The sequence below is a fragment of the Ursus maritimus genome, unplaced genomic scaffold, assembly GCF_017311325.1.
Source record: "Ursus maritimus isolate PB19 unplaced genomic scaffold, ASM1731132v1 scaffold_13, whole genome shotgun sequence".
NCBI classification, from domain to species: Eukaryota; Metazoa; Chordata; class Mammalia; order Carnivora; family Ursidae; genus Ursus; species Ursus maritimus.
In genome coordinates this window covers 58,642,489-58,669,109 of record NW_024423675.1, presented here as the reverse complement: position 1 = coordinate 58,669,109, position 26,621 = coordinate 58,642,489, and the positions used below count along the sequence as shown (strand labels likewise).

General features: G+C 47.5%; 2 protein-coding genes and 1 long non-coding RNA gene across 4 annotated transcripts in view; 2 read left to right on the top strand and 1 right to left on the bottom strand.

The window, feature by feature from the left end:
* The window catches only part of TFB1M (transcription factor B1, mitochondrial), a 68,440-nt gene extending 64,883 nt beyond the window's left edge, over nt 1-3,557 (top strand). The window contains exons 6-7 of the mRNA XM_008688528.2: nt 41-168; nt 3,162-3,557. Of these exons, the coding sequence (XP_008686750.1) occupies nt 41-168; nt 3,162-3,423 (390 nt within the window). The 3' untranslated portion in view covers nt 3,424-3,557. The remainder of the gene's footprint in view (nt 1-40; nt 169-3,161) is intronic.
* Nucleotides 3,558-3,562: 5 nt separating this feature from the next.
* The window catches only part of TIAM2 (TIAM Rac1 associated GEF 2), a 107,386-nt gene continuing 84,327 nt past the window's right edge, over nt 3,563-26,621 (bottom strand). For both annotated transcript variants that reach the window (XM_040627995.1, XM_040627994.1), the window contains 12 exons: nt 18,940-19,119; nt 16,361-16,429; nt 15,681-15,806; nt 14,719-14,827; nt 11,987-12,166; nt 10,129-10,247; nt 9,062-9,170; nt 8,397-8,455; nt 7,647-7,752; nt 6,686-6,773; nt 6,178-6,332; nt 3,563-4,705 (listed from right to left, as the gene is read on the bottom strand). In XM_040627995.1, coding sequence (XP_040483929.1) covers nt 4,095-4,705; nt 6,178-6,332; nt 6,686-6,773; nt 7,647-7,752; nt 8,397-8,455; nt 9,062-9,170; nt 10,129-10,247; nt 11,987-12,166; nt 14,719-14,827; nt 15,681-15,806; nt 16,361-16,429; nt 18,940-19,119 — 1,911 coding nt within the window. In that variant the 3' untranslated portion in view covers nt 3,563-4,094. The remainder of the gene's footprint in view (nt 4,706-6,177; nt 6,333-6,685; nt 6,774-7,646; nt 7,753-8,396; nt 8,456-9,061; nt 9,171-10,128; nt 10,248-11,986; nt 12,167-14,718; nt 14,828-15,680; nt 15,807-16,360; nt 16,430-18,939; nt 19,120-26,621) is intronic.
* LOC121102294 lies at nt 4,699-9,888 on the top strand. Its single transcript, XR_005834419.1, has 3 exons — nt 4,699-5,729; nt 8,516-8,581; nt 9,102-9,888. It is a non-coding gene; the product is annotated as an uncharacterized LOC121102294 (long non-coding RNA).

Here is a 26,621-nt window from a genome sequence, read left to right as displayed (position 1 = left end):
TACCATGCCACGGAATGATGGATGTTTGCTCACCACCTAGGTGGACGTGGGCGTGGTGCGCTTCACTCCCCTGGTGCGGCCCCGGATAGAGCAGCCCTTCAAGCTGGTGGAGAAGGTCGTTCAGAATGCCTTTCAGTTCCGGAGGAAATACTGCTATCGCGGGCTGGGGTAAGAACGCCTTCTCTTCCTTTCACTGGCACCCTTTCTAAAATCCTTAAGCACTTTTAAAGATTAAGAACCTTGTTTTTATGATTCTTCAAGCTAACTGTAAATGTCCATCACGGAGGAAAAAGCAAACCCCTGCTTTAACCTCAGAGGCCACCGACAGGTTTTATTTAACATCAGTACAACCTAGAGACTGGCAGTCACACAGTTGATAATGACCCTGTGTTGTGGGGGCCATGATTTCTCAGGGCAGACCACAAACTGTTTTTATGCTCAACGGGTGTTTTTTCCAACACCAACAAGTCCTCCAGTGCAAGTCTGACACTGACCACCTGGAGTGGGATAGACCCTGTACCTAAAGGGTTCAGGGGCCACAAGACTGCCCCCACTTCAAGTCCCAGGTCACCACTAGTATTCCGACCCACAGGCCATGAAATGGGGATTTCTGTGATCCCCTCCACCCCATTCCCAGCACCTCACTGTTTTCACCAGCCTGGAAGCTCTGAACCCATCTTTAAGGGTCTCTATGGATGGTCCGTTAGGCAGTTGATTAAATCATTGGCCACTGGTGATTGAGCTCATTCTCCAGCCCCTCACTTCTCCCTGGAGGCGAGACAGAGTTCCAACCCTCTAATCACAGGGTTAGTTCCTTTGACAATTGTCCCCATCCTAAAGCTATCAAGGAACCCACCAAGAGTTATCTCAGTAGCACGAACTCAGGTATGCCTAATAAAACCCCTTTTCAACCATAACAAAAAAATGCCCTTATCACCCCTTGTCAGGAAATTTTAAAGGATTCAGAAACTCTGTCAGGAACCTGGGACAAAGGCCAAATAATGTTATCACAGTGAGTTGGTTTTTTAAAGATTTTTTTTTTATTTATTTATTTGACAGAGATAGAGACAGCCAGCGAGAGAGGGAACACAAGCAGGGGGAGTGGGAGAGGAAGAGGCAGGCTCATAGCAGAGGAGCCTGATGTGGGGCTCGATCCCATAACGCCGGGATCACGCCCTGAGCCGAAGGCAGACGCTTAACCGCTATGCCACCCAGGCGCCCCGTGTGAGTTGGTTTTTGTAAAGGTTTTATTTGAGAGAGAGAGAGAATGAACAGGGAGGAGGGGCAGAGGGAAAGCAGGCTCCCAGGCTGCCCAACACAGGGCTCAATCCCAGGACTCTGGGAACATGACCTGAGGCCGAAGGCAGACGCTTAACCAACTGAGCCACCCAGGCGCCCCGTACTGCCTGAGTTTTTTCAGTGCTCTCTTTCCACCGAGTTGCTGTATCTCTTTTAAGGACACACTTAGAACTAGAAAGCAGGTATAATGTTGGAAGAGCCAAAATGACGTCACAAGGTCTTCCTACAAGCACGTTGTTATGTCACGGGGAGCTCCATCGTCCTGCTGTGCCTACTGCTCTGCACACGCACATGGCCACTGTCAGGAAGCCCAGGCCGAGCGTGGTGCTTTAGAGTCCGTGCGCCTCTGGAGGCCCCGAAAGGGTATTTTCTATCCACTGGCAGCCAAGATGATGTTTAATTAGGCCCAAGGAAGGCAGGCTGTGTGTGTGTGTAACTTTAGCTGTTTAAAGGCACCCGGCTTCATAGGCACACATTTCTCATCCCCCCTCCCCTTATATAAAACCCCATCTCTTCAGTCTCTCTCTGGTTCTTTGAAGTATCCTCTTAGCACATAAAATTAGTTCAGGTACAGCTGGCGGCTGCATCCCGAAACCCCTGCAGCCCACAGAATTCATTCTTGAGGATTTGAGCTGATGGATGTTAAATCCTTGTCTTGCCATTTGTCGGCTCTAATGAGGCCAGGATTTATACTTCACCAGATAGTTACTACTGGAGCAGAGACTTGAGGAGCAGAGTTGGTGACGGATGCCACTGGCTGTCTTGGTGCTAGTTAAAATGATGGCCTTACATCACCACCCCTGGTAGGCTGCAAGCCCTAGCCACAATGTGCACGATTTGACGAGTAGAACCCGAAATGGATTTCAGCTCACACTCACCCTTCACGCAGGGTGTGACTTGTATAGCTGTACATGATGGCCCTGATTCATGGGGGGGGGGGGGGGGTCACAAAAAGTACATTCTGCTTTTGCAAATCCTGAAATTGGCTTCAGAGCTGGCCCTGGCATTTCTAACCTAAGTGATGGGCCCCTTTATCTCACATACACAGTCCCTTGTGCAGAGAGGGACCCCAAATAGTGTGCCCCGCTTTGAGCCATTGGTCCCCCTTGCCATGAAGCTGAACTCCGAGATCGCAGCTCACCTGAAACCAAAGGGAAGGTGCAGTTCCTTACTGACAGGACCAGCAGCCTGTAAGAAAAACTCCATCTCCACTGGCCATGACCTCTGAGCTCCGTAGAGCCCCAACTACTGAGAAAAGAAATAAAATCCAGGTATAGCTTTGCAACATTTCAGTCAGTTTTGTTCCTCATTTTAAAACCGTGATCTGTTTGGTTAGGTGAAATTTAAAATACCTACTTCCAATCAGTCGTAAAGATGCTGCAAGGTGAATCTAAAAGCGGGAACTGTTTGCATTTCCACATCACCTGTTTCCGAACTTGGCAAAGAAAGGTCATTCCTTGGGGGTGAACACTAAGTTCAAATTACAGAGAATCAAGAAATAAGACCAGTTTCATATTAAAATATGAGGCAAATCAAACATTTCTGTAAGAATACAACTGAGCAGATGTTTCTTTAAACTTACCTTAAAAGTGCTTATACTGATTGAGCTTTAGAAGATATTTTCCCTTGTGGACATACCTCACGGGTCAGATGAGCTCTGCCTTCAGTGCTCCTTTGTTCCTGTTGCTTGATGGCAAGATCAAGATCCTTCTCCATCAGCTTGGGGCCCCGCGGCCACTCCAGCTGCCTCCACCACTCCCTTGGCTTGTCAGTTGTCAAAACGATGTCATTTTCAAATGAGAGCAGAAGGAAGCATCATGATTTACAGAATTCCTTAAGTAAAATTTTGATTCTCTCCTCAGAATGTTATTCCCTGAAATTCAGCGTGTGGAAAGCACTGGAAAACTGTTGGAGTTGGCAGACGTGGACCCTACCCTTCAACCCAGCCAGCTCTCTGTTTCACATTTTAAGAGCCTGTGTGATGTATACCGAAAAATGTGTGATGAAGACCCACACCTCTTTGCTTATAATTTCAGAGAAGAACTCAGAAAAAAGAAAAGCAAAAATCAGGGAAAAGAGGATGCCAAGGAGAGAGAGAGACTACAGCAGCATATCGAATGTTGATTTCCACAATGTTGTTGAGCTGCTCCAATGAGTACTCATTTGTCTGCTATAGAAGGACAATAAAAATACCATTACCAGATTGACTTATTTCCCTTTTACTGTACAGTTTGGTAGAGAAAATAAATATAATCAAATAAGCTACAGTACAAGCTTTCTTTTAATATATATACTGCATAGATAGATAGGACATGTTCAGTACAAACAGCATCTGTTACAACCTTACAAAAATGAAATATCTGCACGTTGTGCCCCTCACCCACATTAAAATAAATATGCTTTAAATAAAGCAAAAACTAACAGCTCAAAGAAAATGCCCAGAGGATTGGAAAAAAAACAAAACAATGACCATTTTAAAAACTATTAATCACAACTCCCCCCTTCTTACTTTTTCCACATAAATTAAAATAGATTGCAATTTCAAGGATCCTAAGTCATTTTGATACCTGCTCAAAAGGGATATAAACTAATTTACAGATTCTTACAGATTCTGATCAGTTTACTCTAGTTTTCTGATCTACAATAAATTAAAATAACTTAAATCTTTACAACTATTTTGTGGGAAAATGTATGCTGCACAAAACCCAATAATGAATAGTTTTTCTGCAATTTCCACCTGACCACCAGTTGAAAAGTAAAGCAAGCAACGAACCCATATCTGGATTGAAACTGCACTACAACTTGCCGTGGCTCTCTGTTTCATAAAAACACTCCTCGCTGACCACCGAAGTTAAACTCTGGATGCTGAACTCTCGCTGCAGAACAGAACTGAGATCAAGGCTGGCATTTTCAGACTGACTGTCAAGGGACTGATGCCGAATCTGTGCTTTCAGCAAAGTTCCCCTGTCCCGTTTGGTGCTGTTCGCTTTCCGTTTGATGGCGCAGAAGTGCCCCCGCACCAGTTTGGGCTGCTCCCCCTTCGGCCGGCCCTCCGTGCCAGGCTGCTGGTCGGCTGGCTTCGCGTCAGGGTCGTCGGAGATCCTCAGCCTCTGGAACTGAATTTCTATGTCTTTGGTAGGGCTGCCCTGTTTGAGAGTCTGATGGTAGTCCTCGTCGTCGTCGCTCAGAATGTCGCTCTCCTTGATGAGACTGTCTGACAGATCAGCCAGGCCCGGCGGGGGCTGTTGCAGGGGGTCCTGCCTGCTCCCGCCCGGGGGGCAGCCGCTGCTCTGCGTGCTGCTGCTCAGGCTGCACTCGTCCGAGTCCAGGGAGCTGCCCTTGCCGGGCTCGCCGGGCCACTCGCTGCTGGAGGAATTCTTGAGGACTTTTAAGGACCTGGAGGAAGCTGCAATGAGAAAAGTGCGTTTCCCCTCGTGATCGAGAAACAGGCACCACAATGCATAAGTTTTGCGATGTACGTTATAAGATGTAACATCTTAATTCAGATTTCATCATCTCACTTCTATGACCAACTATCCTGGAACTTGGGAAAAAACATGCAGATACTGCAAGTGTGGACATTTTTTACTGTTTTTTTGAAATTTTATGTTGGAGGATTGGGCATTTCTAGATGACCTATTACCAGAGCGCGATTGTTTAGACAGAACAAGCTATAAACTATTACAAAGGTTAGGATTCTTATTTTGCCAATGGATAAATGAAAAAGTTACTAGTAAAATCTAGGTCCCTTTCTTTCACTAAAGTACTCTGAAATTGGACAACCAAGATTATACCATATTTCTACGCCTACCTGCTCACCTTATTTCCCTTGCTGCTCCATGAAAAGTAGAAAAATGCCCTTCATCACTCATGAGAACTCTCTCTGCTGGAATTTCTAGCCAACTTTCAGAGATTTAATAAGAATAATTTAATCATTTGTGTGTTTTTAATTCCTTTCTCTTGGGTTGAAGGGAAAAGGGGAGCTCTCAGCTGTGATGTTTTTGATGGCTACGGCGTATTTTGGCAATAGAGGAAAAAAATAGAAAATATAGGTGAATTTGAAGAGGTCACACTGTGATCAATAGAGAGAAAACAATTTGAAAAATTACAAACAAGACCAAAGATATTAACAAAACAGTTAATACAGAAAGAGGGTTTAAACTGACATTTTAAAAGCAGGAAATTTAAAATTTAAATTTTAAAAGCAGGCAGAAAGTTTAAGAAAAGCATGATTTGGAGTGTTTACTTGCTGACTTAATTGACTGGGTAAGAATTAATATAAGTTTTCTTATCCTAATTCATCAAGTAGTGGCTTTCTAGATGCCTGGAGCTATTCTGAGCACTGGAGTACTCCAATGAGCTAAGCTAAGCCCTGGAACTCCTACACATCTCGGTGGAAGAAAGAAATAAGCTGGTAAAGAGACTATGTGGTAAGATGAGCTGGTGGTAAGATGAGGACGTGGGATTGGGGGTGGTTCCAGTTTATACAAGGTATGGGAGCAAGACGCATTTTAAGTTGTTTGTTTTTTAAGATTTTGAGAGAGGGAGAGAGCACAAGTAGGGGGAGTGGCAGAGGGTGAGGGAGCAGCAGGCTCCTCGCTGAGCAGGGAGCCCAATGCGGGGCTCGATCCTGGGACTCTGGGATCATGACCTGAGCTGAAGGCAGATGCTTAACCAGCTGAGCCACCCAGGTGCCCCTTAAGTTTCTTGAAATAAAATTGCCGCACCACTCTGCATTTGGGTGTCTGGTTGAGAGCTTGCAGAGCTGCCCCTGGTACTTTACAAAGTGATGACTCACTGTTGTATTACAAGAACATATATCCTTATAGAGAAGCTCGCGTCTTCCTAAATAAACACAAGGCCAGCAAAAGTTCTCACCTAACTTGGCTGAAACAGGAACTCGGTTCTTAAGGGGTACCAGGCGATCCTTACAGGTCTTGTCCAGGGGTAATTCACACTTGATGTGACGCCTGAAGTTTTCCCTCAGGATAGATCGAATCACCTTGACGATGTTGGTTTTGCTTTCACTATCACTGGTGAGGGGAGAAGAGAAAACGGCAGTCACGTCCAGTGTCTCATGCTTCGAGTCCACATCTCTGGGTCCTTACCTGTCCTATTACTGCTCTCAGGACAGACTGAGCCTCTTTGTACCTTGGTTTCCTCATTTACAGAAGAAGTGATCATTTCTGAGGCGCCTCTGAGCACTAAGATTTGGATATATTTAATCAGTGTATCCTACTACAGACACAGTTGCCATTTGGGGGGAGGCTGGGTGTGATCCTGAAGTCATCAAAATTCAGGAGAGCACTAAAAATAAACTCCCGTTTTTAAGAGAGCGTATTCTGTCTTATTCCCGTTGGCTTTAATTTTTGGATGTGAGCAGTACCTGCAGCACAGTTGGAAGATGGTTTCTGGCCGTCCTTCTAGTTCTGACTTCGTATGGATCAGTTCCCATACGGAATTATTTTCTGTCCCTGTGTAAAAGGAAACAAGGGTCTACAACTTTGCCAAAGATGTGAAGTTCAAAACTCAAGTCAAATATTCCCTGTCCTGAGTCTCACCATTTTCTTCTGTGCCTCATTCTGTGTATGACTTTCACAAATTGTTAACAAAAGTTATACTTCTTAGTTACTTTTTACATTTCCTGGTAGTTTTCCATCCATCTTAACGTGCTTTCTCCCTAGCCCTGGATTCCAGATCTCTCCAGGAAAGAGGTTAAATGGATCCTGTTTTTCAACCCCATTCCATTCATTGTATTCTTTGGAAGGAACAGCAGGATGTGCTCAGGTGCCGGAGGTAAAACAGGCCAGCCCGAAATCAGTCCCGGTTTAGGAAACGTAAGCGCTGCAAACAAAAATTAAACAGGGACCCAAAACATCACTGCATGCTGTAGACTGGTGGTCCTTTCTGTCATCAGAGGCACTGTCACCAGAACATGGTTATTCTAGAAGGATCTCTGAACATTTTCCAGGGTTGGAGATTTTTTCCCTAATATCACATAGAATACTGCTTAATCTTAAGGAATTTCCTGGTGTATCAAAAATTTTTAAATTTAAATTTGTGGTCTTTTGTTAAACAACTTTTAGGATATCAAAGATCTTAGGGAAAAAATGTTGAAAACCACTGATAGCAAAAATAATAATGAAGAGAGGTATTTGGCAAAGAAAAGCCAAATTTGCTATTTACTTTCTCCATGTCTGTTCAAACAAACAAAAAAACCTCTCAGCCTCGTTTTCCTTGCCTATAAAACTCAAAGACCCAAGGTTCTTCCTAGTTTTTCATTCCACAATGCAAAGAAGTCTCTTTAAAATGCTTTTTCCCAGCATCATACCACACAAAACAATTACCTGCTGTATTCCCCAGTCTGACTTGAAGTGCGGATATGGGGATCAACCAGCGGAATTTAAATGGGTCCAAGTCAGCAGAGCCATGTGCAGGCCGGGAATTCGAGGGCTGGAACAGGAAAACCCCCCGAGAAGAGTGTTAGAGCAAGCTCTCACCCAGAAAGGAGATATGCAGGGAATGGAAACTTGAAGTTGTCCCTGTGTGCACGGTTCCTTGAAGCTGTGTGAGTGGTCAGGGTGCAGGTATGCTCCCAGTTCTCAGCTCAGACTGGGGGTGGGGGTGGGGGGAGCGGGGAAGCAGAGCTGTGGTCTGGGGCACACAGACAGACGCCAAGCAAGAATGACAACCAAGCCTTCTGTGTCCTCATTACTTCTGAACAGTAGTAATACTGATGGCTCATGGTATCCACAGCTAAGCTTTTTCTCTTTTTAAAGTAAAAGTAGTTTGAGAACAACCCAAAGTTAGGTAGTCTTTTACATATATGGAGCAAACATGGGCCATTTTCAGGGATATGGAAGCTGATTTTCTGTATAGGCCCCAGCCTGGGTATTTGTCTACAACTTCTTTTAAAACAGACATTGTTTGTGGGGAGAATAAGAAATAGCTTGAGTATCTGGTTTGGTTAGTCATCCCAGGAATAAGTCCCATTAGTCCACTGAGGCCTTGATGCTGAGCGGGCTTCTCAGATCAACACTAACAGGAGGACAGAGCCATGAAAACGCGGCTTTAATTACATGTACTTCTTGTCTTACCAATTTCTTTTTCAGTTTGCAGTTTTCTTTATAAACCAATATGACAGCTCTCTTAAAAACTAAAGAAAGGAAAAGAAAAAGAAAAGTCTCTCATTATTTTGTACGAACTTTCTTCCAAGGCTGAACTGAGGCGGATGTTTTAATAGAACCAAGAAGCCCCAGGACCCCACTATGCCAGCACCGGGGTGAGTGCGCTTCCCTCTGATCGGACTTCATGGTGCACAAACACCTACTTATTTAAAAGCAATTAGCCGAAGTAGAACTTGGTGATTTTTAAAAAATTCTTGTTCTATTGAAATCTGAGAACATGGTGTTCATCTCGGTGAGAATACACTGTCGTCTATAATCGGTCTTAGTGAGAATTAAGACATTTTGAAATGCAGCAAACAATTAAGATAGCAGGTTTCAAAATAGCCTCAGGAGATCTGTTCCTGTAACACTTGGCCAGAACCACTAAGCCAAGCAGAAGGGAGAACAGGATAATGAGTATGCAGAGTGAGAGCATTTTAAATAGTTGGAAGCTGGCTCTGTTAAGTCAAAAGCCATTATAGCAATGATTCTCACTCCTTCTGAAAATCAGGAGTTAGCTGGACTGGTGGGTCTAGGAAGATCTTCATTTTCACCAGCCTTTTTTAAGTTTACATTCTTTCAAATGGGATACTAACCGAACACCGTGAGCTCAAGGTCCTTTCTGGCTTTTCCTAGAGACAGAAATGGATTCAACCAGGAAACTGCAGAGTGCATCAGAAGTTCCCCCATGGAAAGTTCTGTTACCTGTATCATAAAAACAAGAGATGAAGACATGGAGACCCCAGGGCTAGGTTGTCTCATGTTGGGTAGTGAATCACATGTACGTATGGGGATTGCAAGTACATTCAATGTGATTTTTATGGCCCCATAAACACAGGGCATTTAAATAGTATAGGTTTTGAGAATATGAGCAAAACATCAAACTTTGAAAAATTAAAAATAGAAAGGTATTTTGGTTCAGTCCACACATTATATGTAAATGGACACTGAGGTCCATCCAAAGTGTCTTCATTAATATTGACCTCAGGCTCTAGCACATTCACTACCCCTGATCCATAAACTACACTAGGCCTGCAAATAAAAAAGGACCAACACTGAAACTGGCTCAACAAAAAATTAAAATCCAGTTGTTTTCTGTTCTTGCCTTTCTCTACTGAAATCTATGTTTTCTTCTATGTAGACTTGAAAAGCTCAAGATTCTAATTTAGTAATCAACCAGAAAAGAAAAATACAGAAATTGTCAAATTCCACCTAAACTAGTTCTGCAAGTAAGGAGGCAGCCACTGATGTTAGATGTCCGGCTCTCTCCACCTGCTGGCCCCCCACTTCCTGTATTCATCCTCCCCCCGTCGGCTCACGCTCTCCGTGTACCTGCCCACATCTGGGACAAGTCCTGCCTCACACCCCATGGAAGGGGAGGGAGGGATTGGGATATAAACTCAGTGGTATTTCCTTAGTGGTATTTCTTTTTGTCTTTTGTACAATGTTAAGGTGATGGAAGGTTACATTCTTAAAGCAGTATAATGAATTTTATGTTCTGTTTATACTTAAATGGTGTGGCTTATTGCAAGCACTAAGATCAAAAAACAGTTTTAGTCCTGTTCTCTAGGAGAGTGCAAACAGGGGGGCCCAGTTTGGAGATCACCTGTAGATGCAGTGAACAAACACATTAAGCCTCTCAGAATCTAGAAGTCCCACTGACCTCCTTCTCTGTTCCACTCTGCTCTGCCACTAGCTGGTCAAACACGGTCCCATAATCCTCGTAGATCTTCTGCATCTCATTGATGTGACTTGCCACTTTTTCCATTGCCTTTAGTGCTTCTGAAAAATATGAAATCATTGTTTGATAAATTTTGTTTAAGTCCTACCAACAGCAGTAATGAAGATGCTCAAGATTCCAGCCAGGATTCAAGACCAGTTCTTACTAACAGAAGCATTACTTGGTGTGGCTCACACAGCCCACTGTAATCCAGTCATTATAATGAAGAACGGTGGAATGATCTCGCACCTCCAGTTCTCTTTGAAATGAGGCAAAACACAGCTAAAAAGTATCACTAATAATAACAGCTAACACTGATCGAGCGCCTTCTATTTGGCAGGTACTATAACGGGTGGTTTTTTTTAACCATCCCATTTCAACCCCACTCAGTGGCTGTAGGAGCTGTAATCAATCCCAGTTCACAGAGGAGGAAACTGAGGTGCAGACGGATTAAGTATTTTGCCAGACATAAAGAGAGAAAAGTAGGGATTAGAGCCAAAACTGAAACCCAAGACTGACTGGCTATCAGATACCTGCCCTTAAAGTCTGCTTCTCCTCCCGGGCCAATGACTGGAATTGTGAACTACAGCAGTTTGTTAGCAAGAACTTACTGATGTCTCTGTAAATGTCCCCAATGACCAGAGCAACTGCCTGCATTTATACACGGTGCTTCTTTATGAGTTTCAACTTGGGCGTGTGAGGGACAAAATGATTTTGTCAAAGTCAAAAAGCAAAATTTCAGGTCACCTATAAATTTAGTATTTTTCATATTTTGTTCTCCTGATTCAGTATTTTAATTCAGTTTGGAGGGAACTTTAGAAGGCAATTTTTTTTTTTAGATTTCATTTCTTTTTTTTTTTAATGTTTTTTTATTACATTATGTTGAAGGCAATTTTTAACATACCCATTTAAACATCATCTTGATGAGAAAGGACCTTTTCACACATTATTTGAATAGTAATTATAATTTGTATCATTTACTTGTAGAATTTAACTTCCACGTAAAAAATTTTTTGTTACTTATGATACGAAAGTACGCCTGTCACAGAAGAGCCAGCTCGACACTCTTTTTAGTGTGTATTATTCAGCACTACTAATACTTATGAATAAATGTGTTACTCTACGCAGGTATTTTATTACCGGGAGACCACCCAGCTTTCACATGCAGAGAACAAATCACTCTTTCTCTGATTCAAACACAGCACCCCTTTAAGGGATACTCTACTTCCTAGCGAACTGAGGGGCTTGGTGTATCTGACAAATTCTATCTTCGGCCCGTAATTTCTGAGGTTACAAAAGAAGACACAAGAGCGTGGATTATAAAGCAGAACGTATGGCTGGGAGCTGGGCTGTGGCGCGGGCTCTGCTCTGAAATCGCCACAAGGTGGAGCCTTACCCAACGGACTGGTCGGCAGCACCGGCCGCAGGCAGCACAGAACCTCATGAGGTGGCAGGAAAACAGGCCCCGTTTCCGGTTCTGGCAGCACTGCTTTACTAACCAAGACACCCAAAGTGATGGATTTCATCTCTCTGAGCTCAAATATGTTCCTTGAAAAGTGAAAACGGAATCGTCCCACCAGAGGGGCTTGGGGTTCCTCCGATGACATAATTTCGCCCCAGTATCCTGCCCATCTAAAGGGACGGCCCTATACCTAGCTATTTTCACAGACTAAAATTACATCTAAGCTTAGTAACCAGTACTGAGACGTGTCTGAGAACGTGAGGAAGTGGGAGGAGAAGCAGAGGCCTCAGAGGCTTAGCAGGGCAGCGGTCACAGCCCACCCGCAGCCAGCTCTCCTACCTGTCAGGTGGTAGTGCTCCTCGCTCTCGCGGTCTGTCAGCGACACGAGCTCCTTGAGCAGCAGGGGGTACTTGAGCACCCTCTGAACCGGCTTGATGAGGTAGGACTCCAGGGTGGAGGAATGCTGCTTGGTCGGATTCCGAGCATCCAGAAACGCCTTGAAGGCTTTATCAGTTTTAGCTACAAGCAGGAGGATAAAAGACCCTTAGAAGAGCACAGCAGGATAAATTAAACCCTACTTCACTTAATTTTTAATGGAATCCGAGATCATCCACTTCTATAGTCCTCCTAATGCCATTCTTTATAAAAATCCAAATGCTTCAGTGGGTCAGGTACCCAGCTGTCACAGCTCGGGGGCAAATCCATGAAGGGCGGGCTTAGGAGGCTGTCTAAACAGTACAGTCTGTACACCAAAGAGGAACACCAAGCTGAAATGCAGGAATGTCTGACTTTAAAGGCATATTCACATGCAAACCCATGAGAGATTGTTACAGGTACCTAAAAAGTGCATTTCAACCAATTCATAAAGCCACAAAACAGTATTATCCAGACCATACACCTACCTTCAAAAGAATCAGATCAGCTTACCCCCCCCCCGCCCCATCCTCGCACAGATTGTTATTCTATACACTAGGGGCTATCTTTTCTTTTAAAATAAATTGAGAAGCACTGCAGCCTTCACCTCCACACCTCTGAGCCGTCTATTCCCCCAGATGCCACGGGCAGGGAAAGCTACCTGTGTCCAGTGTGTGACACTGTGAAGGGGACACATGGGAACCCAACCCCATTCAGTTTTGAGAGTGCCAACAGATGTACCAGTTACTGCTTTGGATTCCACCTGCTGCTACTGGTTGACCATCTGTGTGGAATTCAGCCAGTTTGAATGAAATGACACCCTTATTTGGGGTTTTGTCACAAAGGCAAAAATCTACAACTTCTAGGAGACATGGTACCATTTTGAATGTGACCAGCAAAGTGGACGGGGAGATGATCCTTCAGAACTGAGCAAAGCACTGCGTGCTTTCATTTTACTGTCAGCAGCAGGTGTTCCTGGAGGAAACGCTGACGGGAGTCCGATCTCTGTTTACACAAGTACAGGACACAGATTTTGGCTGGGGCTTCTTCACCTGAAGCACTTCAGGACTCCACTGCTTAACCCTGAGCCCGTGCTCCTAGAATGCTGTGAAGATCGGCTTTAAGCCGATGCAGAGCCGCATGCGCGGAACCGGCTAACAGAGTGTCGGAGGAACCTTCCACGCCTTTCGTGATACTGCGGGAGACTGCTGCCGGTTCTGAGAGAGGTCACTGTGGGCAACCTTCAGGTCCTGTCCAACGCCACCGAGAAGCGTATCATGACAGACAGAGGAGGCCACCTGGAGTTCACCTCGGCTGCTGCCACCCGTTGATGCAACTAAAAGAGTTCAAATACAGACCTCTCCCCAGACACTGGCCACTGTCCCCGAGGAGACGGTTCCCCGGCTTTGAGGGAGCTGCGTGAGGCCAGGTGTAATTCCGAAGGCATTCGAGTGCGGGGGGAGTCATTTTTACCCCAGAAACGTATGACATTAGAGCAGCGGAGGCTTCGGCAGCTTCGGGTCTTGTCGCCCGGCTCCCCTGACAGAACGAGAGGACACAGGCGCCCGGTAACCCTCTCTGGAGACGGCTCGGCTGAACGTAAGGACCGCACGGATTTCCCGCAGACGCCTGCCAGGGTCGGAGCCGCCCGTCTGCAGCGCTGCGTGCGGACCGCGTCCCTGCCGCTCGCGACCTTCCGTCCTGCGCCGGCCTCCTGACCTTCCCGCCTCTTCTCCCGGCCACCAGAAATGCGAATCCCGAAGGACGGGACAGAAACGCTTCTGAGACAGACAGACTGGAGAATGTTAACCTCCGGCGTGCGGCCCAGAGCGCAGCCTCCAGGGACAGACCGGCTGCAGCTGCAGCAGCCGTCCGCGCCGGGGCGCGACACGAACAGACCGAACCACGGTGCACGTGATGGGCACGGCGGCCCAAAGCGCCCTACAACACGCGTGCAGCTGCCCAGGGTCACGGCTGTCATCACATCCTCCAGTACACGGCTGACCGGCCCGTGACGCCCCGGGCCTCCAGTCCACCTGCTGCGGGGCGGCCCCAGCGCCGTGTCGGGTGTGCGAGCCAAAGGGAAGAGGGGGGAGGGCGACCCGGCGGGTCTACCTGGGCTTCAAAAAACTGGCAGGCTTCAGTTAAAGCCAATAAAAGAAGATGATGGAAATGTGGAGAGATGAAAGGTACTTCAGGGACAGGATGTGGGCTGTTAACTGTCAGTGTTTGCCTGGTTCCATCAGAAAGGCTTGAACTTTAGTTAACACACTGCTGTGGTTCCTCGGGCCTAAGCAGCTTAACGAGAAAGGAAGAAAACCGCATACATTCTTTACTGTCCCCATCCAGCGGCTCAGGGTTCCCAGTTTTTAGATCAAGGAATTTGGACAAAAAAAAAAAAAAAAAAAAAAGAATCCAGAGGTAATTTAACAGCAGAGTGACATATGGCAGAGAAACATCTCTGCTCTTAGGACACATGTTCACTCTTACCAGTAAATTGAAATACACTAAGAATTTTTCCTTTAATGTCTGTCAATGTAAAGGTCAGGAACAGAGCATGAGCATTAAAACTGCACTTATCCCTACTTATTAAATGCAAATTTACTATTAACTAAAAAAAAAAAAAAAGCACAGCTATAAAGGTATGAGCAACTTACCTCGCTCTAGAACCTTCTGTACTTTAATATGATTAGCACAGAATCCACTGTAGAGTTTAAAATGGTCCGCGTAATAAAGGAAAGAGCCTCCAAGGGAAAACAGCAACTTCTAGAAGGGGAGAGAAAAGTCACATTGGACATGGTTGAATCAGTGTCTGTGGCTCTAGCGTGGCATCGGGCCACTTTGGTGCATCCAGAGCCCCTCCCTGTCTTTCAGATACCAGACCGCTAATGCCTCAGAGAAATCACCAAATGAAAGAAACCCAGGATGCCCCATTTTCACAGCGGACAGAGAACAGCCTGGCATTCCCTTAGCAGATCTGCAGTTTGATTGAAAGCCTGGCAGCAGAGCCTACTGACCACGGGCAATCAAAGGACAAGAAAGAAAGTTCTACAAAAATACATTTGACAAAGTGGATATGAATGATCTGGGAGGATAATCAATCAAGCCACCTCTGCATTACTCGGGACAGATGCTTTTGTCTGTATCCTGCCCTGTCCCCCCCTTCTACCATCTTGCGCCTTTCCTTCCCTGGAGGGGCTCCACACCAGTCACTGATGCTCACACTGGACACAGGGCTCCATCGAAGAACTGCTGACCTATGCTTTTCATCCCAGCATGACATGACTGTGAAGATGTGAGATCAGATGCAGGGCAGGTGCTCCTGCTTCGGAAGCAAGAACTCCCTACATATCCTTCAGCAGATCTGAGCAGAAAGCAGGGTGGACATGGTCAGTCACCGGGCAGACTCTACGTAAGTTGTGCCACCCAGACTTCTGATTACCAGAACCACTCGAGATAAAAATGTGGCCGCTCTTACCACCTACCAGCGGAAAAACAGGGCAATGAAAGCACTAAATTTACCTTGTCAATGGGCAAGGGACAGCAATTTCTTTTTCAAAGGAGAGTTCTGCACTATACCCACTCATTTTTGCTTTAAACCGAAGTCCAAAATACTTACTCTGAACTGTGAGGGAGTCTCAAGGATGTTAAAGTCCGAGGATGCTGAAATCCCATCCTCCAGAGTTTCCAGAAACACCTTTTGAAACTCAAGCATCTCTGGCAAACTTCCAAAAAGTGACTCCATCTATATGAAGGCCGGGATCGGAAAGAGGGTATCAGCAGTGAAGACCCAGAGGCCACTCTAACACCCAGAGACACAGACAAATCCCAAGTTGTTCACCAAGAAGGAGAGAGCAGTAAATCCTTTAAAGAAGGCAGCACATTCACTCCGTGACCTAGTTTACACACAGAGTTTTTACAGCTCTGGTTCCGGTAATTCTAAAATAACTTTAAAAATGGATGTAACATTTTCAGGATTCAAACTGGTGAAAAATGGAAGTCAGTAGGAAAGAACTAATTACTGAGATTTAACAATAACAAGTCATGAACTAAAGAGTAACTTTTGGCCACACCTTCTACAAAAAGGACACTGTCCTACATGGGTAAACTCCTGCCACTGAGCCTCACGTGGCAGAGGCCACATAAACAGCTTTGGAGAAGGCCACACCTGGGTCCCTCTGATGACCCTTTGGTCCTCGATGTTCTTTGGGGATCAGCAGTTATAACCTCTGGGGAGGTCTACTGTTGGGCAAACAGACTAACCTGTGTGTCAGTGAACAGGGGGAAGGGACTGATTACCTCATCTTGAGTGAGAAAGGTCTCATTTTGAAGTGGCTCCAAGTATAATTCAAAGAGGCAGCTCAGATCCTGAAAGACAGAAGAAGGGAATCTTTATCACTCGGTGTCTCCAAAACACCCAGCAGTTTCCTGCAACCCCGACCACAGCTGCAGACTCCCACCGGCAATGATGGATTTCAAGTCTTGTTGAAATTCATGACCCTAAAAGTGGTTACTATTACTTCTGACCTAACTCACAGAGGCTAACAGCACATTGCACTCAGCAGCTGGGTCCCCTATTCTGCCTGGTTAGACAGCCTGGTGCTGGCAGAGCCAGGCTCTTTCCGGGGCCGAGCAGCAGGGGCATCCATCTCCCCGCCGAGGAGGTGAGTCCTGGCGAGCCACCTCTGTCGGGCGTGACCGCACCGGCCAGCTCACCTCACTTCCTCCTCGGCATCAGGGAGCATGGCGACAGCCCCACCGTGGAGCTGAGAGGGACAGGACAAGATCTGGGAAGCTCTTCAACGTCGGGGTTGACACATTAGCACAATTTCAAACTCCCATATTTGAATGCAAGAAAAAATTTCCAAAGATTAAATGCAGTCATAATGTTCATAATCTAGGCCATATCTGAGTCTCTAGTAAACTGGACTCCAGCAGTACAGAGTGATGGGAGTGGACAGTGTTTATAAAACTCTTTACATAAAGCGTTTGTTTAATAATTTGAAGCCAAGACCAGGATATAATTTTGTAATATGAAAGGTTTTTTTTCATGTTTCATTTCTTCTGAAGAATTTTGAGTATGAAAATAGAAGTAATGGATTACAAAGTCCACTACTTTGCTCCCTCCTTTTACAATGGAGAATATAGAGCTGAAGAGCTTTGGAAGAGCCCAAAGCCTCCAGAACCTTACGGCACAGCTCCTGGGAGCAAGTGGCCAGGCCTGTGATGCCTTTTCCTAGGTCACAACGAAAAGCTCCCTGGCCTTCCCTCCCTCACCATCCTCCACGGCGACTGCTTCAGAGCAGGGAGATGTGAGAAGTTACTGAACCAGATCTCAGCGAACACACCAATGCCGAAAATTCCAAGTTGCATGCAGGGATCAAGGTTAGATGAACGAGAAGTAAAATCCCGTGTTACATGTCAGCCACAAAAAGAAATGACAAAATAGAAATGGTGTGTGTGGGAATCACGAGGCACCCGGTGTGTTATTTGGTCAGAGACAGGAACGGGCCGCCCTCCTTCCTCGTGCCGCCCGGGGCTGCTCAGAGCACTTACGCAGCACGAGCAGGTGGCCGCCGAGCCGCGGCGCCAGGCAGCTGCAGCCCTAAGAAAACAAAGTGCAGGTTTCTTGCAGAGAGAAGGTCCTTTCTGTCTCGCTCACCCGGAACACCCATCGCAGCACTCAGCCGGCATCTCGGTGCGGCAGCCCTCCCGGGGCGCCGGGGCCCAAGGTAAAGTAGGACCACACCGACAGGAGAAACTCTGATTCCGCCCCCGACTCTGCGGGTGAGAGCTGGTGACCACCCTCCCTCGAGAGGTCAGAGGGTCTCTGAAGCCTCAAACCGCACACAGCTGCTTCGGAAAGGCCATCGTGATCACAGGACGACCCAGAAACCTAGTGTGAGCTCCCGGTGTTCACGTCATCTCCCCACATGAGCTGCTGGACAAGACGCGATGCGATAGGAAAGCAGACTGTCAACTCTATAGCTTTTCTTTCTGGGACCGAAAGGAGGAGCTTTGGGTCGTTCTCCTGGGCTCCCTGTGAGTGGGCCTTCCATAAAGTCCAGATAAATGACAGTAACATTAAGGAAAGGGGAAGCTCAGATTTATCTTGTGGAGAAAGGAGGTGACAGCTGCGTGTGCACATGCGTGTGTGTGTGTGAGCGCACACGCTGGAACAAGGGCACGCCCGTCTGAGAGGGAGCTGGAGGGGACCACCCAAGGCCGTGCAGCCACCCTGAGACAAAGCCTGGTGGGCCTCTCAGCCACGGCCCTGTGCCACGCTGCTTCCAGCAAATACTGAAAGCAAAAGAACCCTGTCTTCCCAGGCTCCTGCGTCCTTCAGAAAATGTTTCTCAAACTACTGACTGGGGTCCTCAGAAAAATAAATGAATTCTTTGGTACTGAAGATTCTCGGCATCTACCCCTCTGTGCCAGGGTGGGAGCAGCCCTGTGATGACCTGCTGCTCCATCGTGGGACCTGTCCCGCACGGCGACCGCCACCAGGCAGGGCTGAGGGCCGCACCAACAGCCGCTTGTGAGCAGGTCATTCCCTAGTTCCTCATCCCCTGAAGTCCTCCAGCCCTCTCCGACTAAACCAGGACAGACTCCGTTCCCACAGACTGCACATGACAAACCAGAACAGCTGTTTCCATAGCGAAAGCTACCTCGGTAACGAATGAGCCGAGAATCTAATTCTTCCCAGTGCTCGCAGCTCGTCAGCCCTCTCACCCAGCCTCTCGGGCAGCAGTCGGCTGCCTCCAGGAGCAGGCGGCTCCATCACAAGTGCTGGGGGTCCGGGCAGATGTGACCTGGGGACCCTGCCGACAGACAGCTAGCCACCCCCGGGAGACCGAGCAGGAAAGAACATGCAGCACCTTCACATAGGACTTCTCCGTGTCCATCAGCTCCTGGATGACTTTCCGGAGGCGATCTGCATCGGAGAGGTGGCGAGCCAGAGGCCGCAGAGGTGGGTCCCGAGTCCCCCTCGGCCCTTCCATGCCGTCGCTCTGCGTGTCGCTGAAACTCCTACACAGCGCAGCGATCTGTTCCGCACTCTGAGAGATGGGGAGACGGGGGGAATAACGTACAGGACACGCTCCATTATTACCAGCTTCCCAGCAAGGACACAGACAGCGTTGATCTTTGCCCCACACTTTCTAGGCAATCTCACAGGGTGAAAATCTAGGGCAAATGGTCTCATTCATCTCAGACGAGTCTGGCTATTACTTAAGATAATGGTAGTAAAGATATGAGCTCAGTGTTTACACATGATGCTTTTTTGTTGTCCTAATAGCTGTCTGACAGATGGTTCTTTCGTACTGTAACTAGAAAACAAGGCACAGGGCTAGGAATAGAGTTGTGGGAGCTCTAAAGCCAACCTTGCAGCTTTCTAAGAGTACACGGACGAGCCTCCCCTAAGAACAGCCCTGGGGGCCTCCATGGTGTGGCACCCCAAGGATTTTAGGATGGCTTGGCCACAAGGGGCTTGCAGCTCTGCCCTCAAATCCAACCATGAGCTCTGCAGTCTGGCGCCAAGTAGCAGAATACGAGTGAAAAGATTAGAGATGTTGCACTTGCTGGGAATGGATGTGAAGGGGAGGGATGTCGCCTACCCTGCGGGGAGCAGAGACCACCTACCTGCCCCAGCCCAGGAGGGCCCAGAGGGGAGCAGGTGATACAACAAAACCCGGAGAAGAGGGATGAACTGGCTTCGTGGGAACCTTCCCGATAATAGTGGGAATGGAATCATCCAGACTGAGGGACCAGAGGAGTGGCTGTCAGTCTGGGGGGACTGCCAGCCGTTAGTGCAAGTTCCTACTTGGATTTAAGCACAGTATTGAAAAAAGCCTTCTCAAGGGGAGCCGTTTGTATGGTCCTGCCTGAGGCTGGTGGTTTGAAGTCTCGAATATGTCTCCTCCCGCGTGCTTCCACAGTCCTGGAGTGTCATCAGATTACACTCAGTGTCTTTCCACTATCTTTCTCCTTCCATCCCACCCCGTTCCAAGTTCCAGCCCATCTTACCACCTACCACCGTGTAAGCCTGTCCGGGCAGGGGCTTTTCCCCGTCACTGCCCCAGGGTCCCAGCTCTGGCCGGGGTCCCAGCCGGCACCCCGCTCACCTCCGCCTCACTGCCGATGTTCCAAGAGACAAAGCAGCATGGCCCCAGTACAGATGACTAACGGCCATCCATCTTTGGCAACTCTGTCTCTTGGCTACAACTCTCTCTCCTTCAGCTGAAGTGCCGTCAGGCCTGATCTCTAGCACTCTGGCTGGGATAAAAAGCTGAACTTGGCAGAACCATCTTGTAATGCTTCATTCATATTCTTGGGGACGTTTCAGAGTGTGAACAACTCACACAAGCATGTGGATGGACCACAGGGGCCTGATGAATACTTGCTGTAAAGGCAGACACCTGACACATGAACATGGCTCAGTACGCAAACAGGACACTCTTGCCCTCCCTTCCTGTCTCCCCTCTGCTCCACCCTCCACATCGATCTTCTGGCTAATCTTTCAATTCAGAGGGTCCTGGAAAGCACACGTGTTCCAAGGGAGAACCACAGAATGAGCCAGAAAGGACAGGAGGGAATGAGCACCGTAATATAGAGCCCACTCAGGGGAGTGAAAGTGAGCATCCCCTCCCAGCCAGATATCTGTGACCAGAACTCCCAGGCTGGGGAGCTCTTGATGTATCATTGTTTCTCTCTTGTTGTCACATAAATCTTGGTGCAAAAGTTAGATCAACTAAGTAATAGGTACTAAGCTTCCAACCAGACACACAGACATATATAATACAAAATAATTTACTTCTCCAAACAGTTCAAAGTATATGTAAGTACTAACAATTCTCCTTTGATATATGCATTATCCACAGTTTTGTTCATTAACGGTGAAGGCAAGCGTATTTCGGTAACATCTGTCAGAAGACATTCACTCCGGGTAAACTTGCAAAAAATAAGAAAACAGATGTGGATCTTAAGGCACCATTCGAAATGCATCTTGATTTATCAAAATGTCTCACTTTGGGTTTAAAACAACCAAATCTTATGATTCATTACTGAAGGAATTCCAGCACCATTCAGCCAGGCCCTAAAAGCCTAAAGATATACAGTAAAAGCCAAACAGAACAGTGCAGCCAAAAGGCGGCTCTTCTCTCTTCTGGGGCGTGAGCTCATAAAGAAGCACTAGGGAAGACGGCCAGACCACCCCACACTCTGTGCTCCTCCTTTCCAGGGGATCTCAACCCTGGCCACACATTAAGCTGTTTCGGGAGCTTTAAAAAAAAAAATACCCATGGCTAGACCGACTCACTCAGAAGCTGTGGGGCCCACGCTATGGTGATTTTGTAAAAGCTTCCCAAGTGAGGCCACCGTGGGACCCATGTGAGAACTGCTCTACCTATCAGTACAGTGAGCAGCCCCCACTTCGGTTTCCCAGCAGCCGTGCTGCCTTCAGCCTGGTCACGCTGTCCCCATGGTCTACAAGAAGGACGACGTAAAAGGTACGTGGCCTGAGGAAGTGGACGGAATCATACCCATGACCCTGGTATTCCGGGTCCGGCCCTCTACGAACTGAGCTAAACCACCCCAGGTAATAATACTGAGACTCCAAAACTCACTTATTTGAAATCTCTATACTGATATTTGCACCACAAGCTCAGACAATATAATTTTGCAATTCTGAAAAATAACAGCTTCCAGGGCTATAGGATCTATATTAAGCTCACATATACTGCGCAAAATAAGATCTGACAAAATGCACCATAAGTTAATGGCAGCTGGTGAGCTTACAGCTTTGCCTTGCTGGGATGTCAAAAATCACACCTAACAATGCAGTGTTAAAATAACGAGATTTTAAAAATAAAGTATCTTGCCATTTTAGAAAATCAGAATTCATTTTAAGAACACTTTTGGTAAGACTAACTTGGAAAAGTGAATGTTCGTGGAGATTTTGATAGCAAATGTACTTTTTAAGGTGCTACAATGAAGTGCTCAAATGCGACAAAGTCACCTTTCCCAGGCAGAGCGGCTGAGCTGCTGTCTGGGGGAGGTGGTGATGGTTTCTTGGGATCAGGAGGCAGGAACTCTAACAGAAGACTAATTGTGAAGGTGTTTTTACATTGTATCTGCCAGAGTTGCCTGGGGGTTACGCTTCAGTGTCTGTGTTCTTAGTGACAGTCATCAACACTGAACTGTCACAGGTAGAATTCTGGGTGTGTCTGATAAGCAGTTTCTAGTAACAGTGACTACTTTGGGCAGTTTTCACACCCAAAACAGTGATAGGGGTGAAAAGCACAGGCAAGGTGCAGAGGACCAGAGTTCTAACCCGGCTGTGCGCCAGTCCTCCACAAGATCCCGGGTAAGGCTCATTTCTGAGTTGACTTCCTTACGCAGCATCACCTACCCCATCAGGTAACCCCTGAACTGCCTGCTAGGTCACGGACAGAAGGGAACTCGCATTTGCTGAGTCCCTGCTGTGTGCCAGACAGACACAGCCGGCAGGTGTTCTCCCAAATCTGCTGACACACAATCCTTATTGGGACTCAGACTACACAGACAACAGACAAGGGGCGGGGGATTGTGATGGCACAGGACCATCTCCTGTCTACTCTCTGCAGGGTGCCCACCCCTCCCGAGAGCATGGGGCAAAGCAGATGTGCTCCTCGGCCTCTGCCCCTGTGGTCGTGGCTTCCTGGCCGACGGAATGCAAACGCACCCCAGGTGTGCCGGGGATGCTGCCACCAGCCCCCGGAGGCCACCTCTGCTTGGAGAAGCACCGACAGCTCCCACACATCTGCAGACAACCTCAACATCCTTTAGGCTGATCCCCTGCACCACCGTCCCCCAACCCCATCGCGGGAATGCTGCTTTAAAAGCAACAGACAGATGTTTACAAGTCGGGAGGCGGGGGGGGGTGGTGCGTGTGGATCCGGGAGCCCAGCAGTGTGCGCCTGTGCAGGAGAAAGAACCCCCCACCCTCAGACGCACACCTCCGATTAGTACCTTCCAGTTTGCAGGTCCAGTGCTAAGAATCCGGGTTCACTGTGGCATCATTTTTTTATAGAAGAGCACAAAACAAACACTTTCTTTATGAATTCCTTAAAAAAAAAGAAACGAAAACCGTTTTCCCGAAAACTGTGTTAGGAGGATACAGCAGTGATACTGACCAAAGTTTTTTCAGGTTTTTAAGCTTTCACTACGGCTGATCCCTGCTTGAAAATGATCTTATTTGCAGATGAGGATAATCTCCCTGAAGACCTGGGCATCAAAGTGCTCAAGTGCTCTCACCCCCCCACACACACACACAGTGTGAGGCGGTGGATACGTTCATTTCCCAGCGTCTGTGCATAGCAAATCATCGGGTTGTACACTTTAAAGATACAGTTCTGTCAACTATTACCGTGATAAAACTGCCGGAGAAAAGATATCTGAAAGCTGCTTTTGGTTTTGTTGTTTTAAATGTATGGCTAAGCAGACCTTCTGCTTCCTTATTCTAGGGCTGAAGCATGTCTTTCCTCCAGAAGCCCCACCTCTCGGCAGTGGCAGCAAAACAGCTAAGGATGGTCAAGCACCTGGCCCCGGGGTCTCTTTGGAGGAATGCAAGGGCAGAGCCTCTTTCTCAAACATTCTGAGATGCCCCTTCTGACCTTGATTCAGTGCAATACTCCTGCACAGAAAGGTGTCGTGCCCCTTTCCTCCTGGTTCAGATTAATAAAATCTGATCCCCTGGGCATTAACAACTTTGACGTTTACTTTGCTCTTATTTGGAGACGGCTACCTGAGGCTTTTCGATTTTGCCCTAGGATTTGGATCTTAAAAGAAAAAATCACCATGGGATAAGTACATCCCATTGTCCAAAACGATTCTGAGATTCCGCAGCTACGCCATGGAACATCGGGGCCATCGGGAGCCCTGCGGCTCAGCAGCCAAGCTTGGCCTGGGCTTTCCCACCGCCGTCTGCAGCCCAGTCCTCGTGGGGACGGCTGGTACCTCGGACTCCCCTGTCAGAGGCATCTATCTGTACTGCTTGGGCTCCAAATACTTCCAGCCTAAAAAAAGGGCTGAAAAGTACTGCATAATTTGGAGTTCTATTTCACAGGGAAATACTTAAAAGTAAATGACAGCATTTGCAGCGTGCACTCCTTTCAGTCCCTGGCTGAGAGGAAATAGTTGTTAACTTGAAAGGAAGATCCTTAATGGACTTAGCTGACAGGCAGACCTAACAGGAAAGATACCCTTGTCCTGCTGGGGTAACTGGTCCTATGACAACATGGGGTCGTTTAGGCAGATCCCTAGCTGCTGCCACGTCCTCTTCTCCCTCCACCCCCAGACCAGCTGAGATGGAGCTGATCACCGGGGACCGCGTCCCGGTCTGGATCACGGTCACAGAGTTTCATTACACCAGCATACGAAGCAGAAGAGCTAGGTTTCTACTACTTCTATTATGCCTAAAAAGAATATTGGAAAAAATGAAAAACAAGCTTTAAACTCTGGACAAATGGCCAGTTATCCTCAAGGGCATCTAGCCCTGGGAAGGTGTGGTCTGCATGTTGTGTGTTCTCATACTGTGCGCTTATCACCTGGAAGCTATGAGAATCCTGCAGGACTCAATAATCTGAGTACAACTATGGTGTCAACTGTCACATCCCAGCAAATTAGTTGTCAGTAAAGTTCCTCTCAGTTTAAAAAAAGGAATATCTAAAAATTGTACAAAGGACTTCTCAATTTACTCTGCACTACATTAAAGTCACTGACTGACTTACAGAAAGATCTAATATTATCCCCAAATGGCCCTGGCAGCGGGAATCCAGAAGGGGTGCAAAGGGCTAAATGACTTCCCTGGAAGGCTAGCGAGCAGAGATGGGCTTCATCCCACAGGGAGCAAGGGTGGCCCCCAGTATCCCGTCGGGGCCAGGTCAGACTTCAGTGGCTACAGGCCCCGCAGCCAAGTGGACGCACCCCCCCCCCAGGGGCTTCTCAGGAGGGGAGGAGGGGGCAGTGCTCAGCACCATGGCAGGCTGGGGTGGGGGTTTAAAAGCATTCAAGGTGATCAATGAAATTCATATTTCAGGGGCCACTTGTCTTAGTGAAACAATCCCTGGACGGAAAACTCTAGAGAAACAGGTTTTTTATTTATCAAAATGGTACAAAAAGGATGAGGAAACACTCATACTCTTCTCTAGACCAAAGGGTTCTATTTCCAAAAGCAGAAGGGGAACGGAAACTGTTCAGAGTAAATGTGAGCTCATGTCACAGGAGAGCCCTTATTTTACACTGAAACAAAGAGGAACCGAATCAATCCGGGCACAGAAATGCACTGAGGTAACGGGACAGTTACCAGCGACGGGACAGACGCGTGGCTGCTGGCCCGAGAAGGCCACAACTTACTAGGAAGTGCAGGAAGGAGGTGTGCCTTTTGCGTGTCTCCACCGCATACGAACACACATGCACAGATGTTCTAAAAATGGAATGGTATATATCACATATGCAGTGTTAACCAAGACATTTTTATCCTTTGGCTCATTTGAATTTTCTCTTTTACAGTGGTTTAATTTTTAAGTATTTTTAATAAATGCACTCCCTTCCTGTCACTTTAAAAAAAAAAATCGATCTGAGGTTGAAAAGGCTCAAAGTGTTCTGTTTCTATGGACACAGTGCTGAACAGACGGACACAATTCCTTCGCTCGTGGCACCCGAGTCTGGCTGGGAAGACGCACTCTGTGCAAGTGATTCAAGATGCTCGGCCCCCAAGTGTGGGGTCCTGCGGACACAGAACCGGGGCCTACCATGGTCCGGGCTGCGAACGCTGACGCCGTGCATTCAAGGGTGAAGAAGTTCTCTATGCTGAGCGAAGTCTGGGGCTGGAGGGAGCACGGGGTGCGCCAGGACCTGGGGGCCAGAGCGGCTGTGGCTGGAGGGTCAGGCAGAGCAGGAAGACCCGTGGAGGGGGGGGGAGACAGAGGCAGGGCCCGGGCCCTCAGGGGTGAGCAGGAGTGGGGACGGGGTTGGGCGATCCTGACGTGGCACAGTGGCTAATCCCTACCACCTACGCATCTGACAGAGGATGACACGGTGAGCGTGGTGGTGGCGTGAACGACGGAGGAGCGTGCACCCTGAGTGGGGCAGCCCATCACCCGAGCCCCTTTTCATCACCCTGGCGAACGTGCAAAGCTCACGCTGAGGGCCTCCGAGCACACGCTGGACCAAGATTTCTGAAACAATTCCTTTTTCCGAGACAGGAGGTTTCCGCACACAGGCTCTGGAGGTGCCCCGCGGCTGGCCACGGCGGTTCCCTGCTCCGTGGCCCTGACTGAGTCTCCCCCCCCCCCCACTCCGTGTGCTCACCTGGAAAGCAGGGGTCATGTTTTATAGGGTCCTTGCGCCAAGTCAATGAGGTAAAACGTAAAAATACTTATCACAGCACAAGGGATCGATAAAAGTTAACATTTGTACGGGAGCTTAGTTTGCCAAGTTTTGCCATTTTTTTTCAAAGTATAGAAGAAAAAAATTTCCTCTGAATTCCCCGAAGGGTGAGCCAGGATTTCGGCATTCTCTC